The sequence below is a fragment of the Carcharhinus amblyrhynchos genome, chromosome 16 (genome assembly GCF_965287045.1).
Source record: "Carcharhinus amblyrhynchos chromosome 16, sCarAmb.v2.hapA, whole genome shotgun sequence".
Taxonomy (NCBI): domain Eukaryota; kingdom Metazoa; phylum Chordata; class Chondrichthyes; order Carcharhiniformes; family Carcharhinidae; genus Carcharhinus; species Carcharhinus amblyrhynchos.
In genome coordinates, this window is record NC_137339.1 from 44,993,858 (window position 1) to 44,999,005 (window position 5,148).

The 5,148-nt window shown below is 43.3% G+C and overlaps 1 protein-coding gene across 1 annotated transcript; it reads right to left on the minus strand.

The window, feature by feature from the left end:
* Positions 1 to 1,904: 1,904 nt before the first annotated feature.
* On the minus strand, positions 1,905 to 4,898 carry LOC145353683 (iroquois-class homeodomain protein irx-1-A-like). Its single transcript, XM_080204455.1, has 2 exons — positions 4,656 to 4,898; positions 1,905 to 3,244 (listed from the first exon to the last, which is right to left on the minus strand). Exons 1-2 carry the CDS (start codon positions 4,896 to 4,898, stop codon positions 2,429 to 2,431), a joined length of 1,059 nt encoding a protein of 352 aa, XP_080060581.1. The 3' UTR covers positions 1,905 to 2,428.
* Positions 4,899 to 5,148: the final 250 nt, after the last annotated feature.

A 5,148-nucleotide genomic window follows, 5' to 3' on the forward strand; every position in this document is an offset into this window, starting at 1 on the left:
TTGAAAGAAGCCAATGCCTCCTTTAAACTACGTGCAAGGGGAATTTGAAAGCCATGTCCCGCCTATTATTTCAGGGGCTTTATTTCGGAGCTCCATTTTAAATTGTGGGTGCGACAGGCAAGGCCGCCAGTTACTGTCCCGGGAAGCCTTCAGAAGCTGGTAGAAAAAAACCTCTAGCAACTCCTCCATCCAACTGGGTGGTGAGGGCAATACCTCTCCTGCGCTAGAAGATCTGTGAAGGATAATCATCCGTCACATCCGTGAGCACTTTTACTGGCAGCCAACTTCTTGTATTTCCAGATGTGGTAAAACCTCAGGTAATGAATTTGCTCCTGGTGCACTCGTCACCACCAGAGTGACTTTTGCCACGCCCCGCCCCCGAACATCTCCTGGTCAGAGAGAAGGCAACTTGATCACAATTAAACTGCACAAGTGAAGAGGAAAAGAAAACCCTGCGTAGTTTATTAGACAAAATATAAAGAATTTATATCCCAATGTTTATTCACAGGTTTTTTTCCGTATAAACACTTAATATACAAAGCACACTGGATAAACTGTGACAAAAGATGAGAAAACCTTTGATTTGTGTTAAAAGATCACATCCGCTTCTGAAACCTGGAACAAGGTGGATAAAACTTCGGCAAGCACAATCTAAAGCAGAAGCAGGGGGAAAGATGATGGATCATTAAAGGGGATGTGCATTAATTGATATTTTAAAAAGATTAAAATCTGAAAAATCTGTTTCAAAAAGATACCACACTAACAGATAGACTGATATTGTTTAGAAGACAGAGGTGTTCAAAACTGAAAGATAGGAACAGGAGTGAGAAGCCATTCGGCCTTTCTAGCCTGCTCCGCCATTTATAATATCAGGGTTGCTGTGATAGTAACCTCAAATCTGCATTCCGCCTGATAACTCCTTGCTTACCAAGAATCGATTCATTTCTGTCCTAACAGGATCCAAAGACACTGTTTCGACTGCCAAAGCTTCACTGGAAAAGGTACCCTCGGTAATCTTCTCACTAGGATTTTCCTCTGCACTTTTCTTGTTGTGGATGTTTACTTCTGGCATCACTGAAATAATTTTGCAATTTTAACAAAACTATAGATTTAAGATGCAGATTTTATGGATATTTCCCCGAGTGCTAGATTGGATTATTTTCATAAATACCAGCGTATTCCCAATCCTGGCTCTTTCCTCCAATTAACTCTCTCATTCTTTAAAGTTGTGATGTTAATAAACAGATCATTAGAACCGGTCAGCATGCGTTTCCCCCCAAAAAAAAACATCTCGGAGGTTTAAACACCTGGAGATAGTTTTGGAGAAGGCAGCTTATACAAGGTAATTGTTTCAGTGCTCGCTCTTACAAGCTGGAGTAATTTAACACCGATCAAAGGCAGAGTTTTCATTAAAAAGCTATTACCCAACCCATGAAAAGTTTTTAAAAACTAGGATTGTAGTGAGATGACACCCAGCTTTTCCACCCACATCTTCGGATTAGATTTCACTAGTTCTGGGCTTCAGCAACAAGTAAAAATATCGAGATATAACAAATTCATTTAAGAACATAGCACGTCGCCACACTGACTAACATTTACACATTACCCTTCGGTAACCCTGCAAACGAATGTGGAGAATGTTCCTTTTCCACACTGTTACTAGTTTGATCAGGTCACTGTATCAAGTGTGAATAAGCCAGTTGGTTTACAGGCCACACTGTTACTAGTTTAACCAGGTCACTGTATCAATTGTGAATAAACCAGTTGGTTTACAGACCACACTGTTACTACTTTAACCAGGCCACTGTATCAAGTGTGAATAAGCCAGTTGGTTTACAGACCACACTGTTACTACTTTAACCAGGCCACGATATGTATCAAGTGTGAATAAGCCAGTTGGTTTACAGACCACGTTCAACCAGGTTCACAAGTGTGAACATTCGAGTCTTATTCAATCAGTTTAGAGACCGAGTATTGTTGTGGTGTAAGAGGAGTGGTCCATCTGTATGTCCACACGTGTAATTTGTTTGGGATTCAGATATTGACAATATTTACACATTTTTGCTAAAAGTTCCACTTTGCCCAGATTGCGGTTTGGGTTTGTTAAGTAGTATGGTGAGTATATAAGGAACAGGGTGATATCGGGAGAACTTTTTCTCAGTTGAACTGCATTGTATTAATTGTCGAAGCATGTTATTAACATCGCGATCATTACTATAAATTAATGCCTTGGGACCCCCGCCCGCTTCATTTACACAAGTACTGAGAACGTAGTCGGACAGATTGGTTCACAGCACCATTAGGCAAAAGTACACCATTGCCCAGCAGAGAGATCCCAAGGAACTAGATGAAAGTGCAGATTATCAGGGCGGGAGCGGAAAACGTCCAACATTTGCAAATAGGATTGCGGTTGGTATCTGTCTCTTTCTCACTGGTCCGTACCTGCACCGTCTCTCTTTTTTGATTCCCGCCTGGAGTGACTGTTTAATACGAGCTGTCCTTCTGCAAAACAGGCACCAGCCCAGAGCTGGTAGTGACCGAGGGCAGCTGAAGAGCGGCCACCCAGCGGACCTGGCCGGCTGCTCCTCCCGTGCTCGGAGGTCGCCGTCTCCGCCAGGGACCAGATTTTGGGTTTGAGAGGCGGACTGTCTTTGGACTGGGTGCTGCCTGCGCTCTGTACCGTGCATCCCTCCCCGGGTGCTGCCCATTCGGATTTTCTCGACTCGCTTCCCTCCGAGTGTGTCCTCAGTTCGCTGGCACCTTCTTTTTCACAGTCCGTGACACCCCCGTGTGCAGGGCACTGTACCCCCGAGTCCCCGTTAACCTGCTGCCCCGCGGCGTTGCCCGCCTCCTGCTGCTCTGCTTTGGGCAGAGCTTCCTCCTCCTTCTTGTCTTCCTCGTCCTCGCTCTCACTTGCCTCTTCGTCCGATTTAGTTTTGGGTACCCAGGTCATTTTGTTCTCCTTCTTCAGCCGCCGCCTGGCGTTGGCGAACCAGGTGGAGACCTGAGTCAGGGTCATCTTGGTAACGATTGCCAGCATGATCTTCTCGCCCTTGGTTGGGTACGGGTTCTTAAGGTGCTCGTTCAGCCAGGCTTTCAGAGTGCTAGTGCTCTCTCGGGTGGCATTCTTGGCTCGGCCCGGGTCCCCGTGTGCCAGGGGTCGGTAAGGAGAATAAAGGGCTCCGGCTGGGGAGAAACTGGCCTGGGAGTAGACGCATCCAGCCTTCAGTTCATAGGGGGACCCCTGAAATCAGAATTAAAGTGAGCTAATATAGTGCACGTGTTAGAATATAATATACAACGTTAAATATTTAGTATAAGACACTACTTGATACAATTTTATGTAATAATAATATTTACTACATCTATTACTGTAACTGTATAAACTAAGATTCTTTTTAACTTCTGTACAACAACTCGCATGTATATCGTTCATTTATCTGTCACAAACACCCCAAAGCTCGAGTTTGAGTGAATGGTCATGTTTCATATTAGAATTTTTTTTCATTCGGACTCTGTTTACCAATCTAAATTGGAATAGTTTTTGTTTGTATTTATTGCATAAATAGATGACTGGATTATTTATACTGGGCCACTTTTGTATTCTGACAATTTGAGATTAAAATAAACTAGTTTACTGAGCTACCCTCAGATCTGAAGCCAATTTCAGCGAAGATATGGCACGATACTCTAAACTTTTAGAAAACTTGTGAAGTTGTTTTAAAACCGCGATCATGTTTTTAAAAATCAAACTTGCGAAACAGGCCGGACCAATCATCTAACATCACAACCTGACAGCAGTCCAATATCGGTATGGGCATCCGGCCGAGGGGCATCTGCTTTCCAATCAGGTCAACACTGAGCAACAGTCACATATTTCGTACTGAAAAATCGCTTCTTACGTTTAGTTATATGTTAAATAAATTGACCTGAAAGACTGACTCTCTTTCCCTCTCACAGATGTTGCCAGACCTGATGAGGGTGTTTGTCGCGTTTCACAAAAGGGCTGCTTATGTGAAGGATTTTGTACCGCCGCAGAGTAAACCGTGCAGTAATATAGAAACTTAATTTTAAAATTATGTGAACATACTGCGATTTAAGCAAACATTTTGTGAACGTTCCACTTCCAGAATGTTTGGTTCCAAGTCTAGTCCTATACGACATAGTACATGTTGTATGAAATAGAGTATTTTTATATTTAATTCGGTGTATGTCTTAAAAATTTAGATGTTCATGAAATCATTGATCAACTTACATGGTACATTTAGCATTGTTACAGTATTGTATTTAAAAGGTGATAAAATCAATGCCGCTAACGCAGCCTGGTATCGATATTATTGACTTGGTTAGTTTTATATTAACTAGCGCTTGTTGTGTTGTACTGAATGCATTTATAACTCAGTGGATAATTTGAGGTCTGGTCTTGAAAGAATGCATTGTGACGAGGCGAAATTTCACTGATGTTGAAGTCGAATTTCAACACAGAAAGTGTGGCGGTGAGGAGGGATGAACTTCACTCGCAGAATAGCCCCCTCGTGCTACCGGTGCGAGTTCAAGCATTACAGAACCCGATTTTTAAAAAGTAACTAATTCATGAGAGAAATTCAAAAACTTTTAAAATACAACCAAAACCAAACAAAAGGACGTTTTCTTACCAGATGAGACAGATGCCTGAGATCAGGGTAAGGCTGGAGGCTGTACCCTTGTGGAATGGGATATGTACCCGGATAGCGGGCCAGGAGTGCATGGAGAGGCGGGGGTACCCCTAGACTGAGAGCGGCAGCGGGAGAGCCCAACATCGCCGCTTGCCTTTCCACAAACAGAGCCGGCAGAGCGCTCATTGCAGATCCCTTCCCGGCGGTGACCACATCGCTATATCCCAGCTGAGGTACAGCCATAATGCGATTCAACCAAAAAAAAACACTATCAAACTAATCCACCTTCTGTCTCTATATATCCCCTTCTGTCCAGTCCATTGGAGAGCGCTGGCGTGATTGACGGGAGCCCAGTAAATGATATTTACATACGATTAGGGAGATTTAACCAGTGCATGACCGAGCTCCCAATTAGCAGACACCCACTTCCAACTTCCAAACACACTGAAGTTTATTATGTGATAAAAGTCATGCTTTTACACACTGTCTCAGC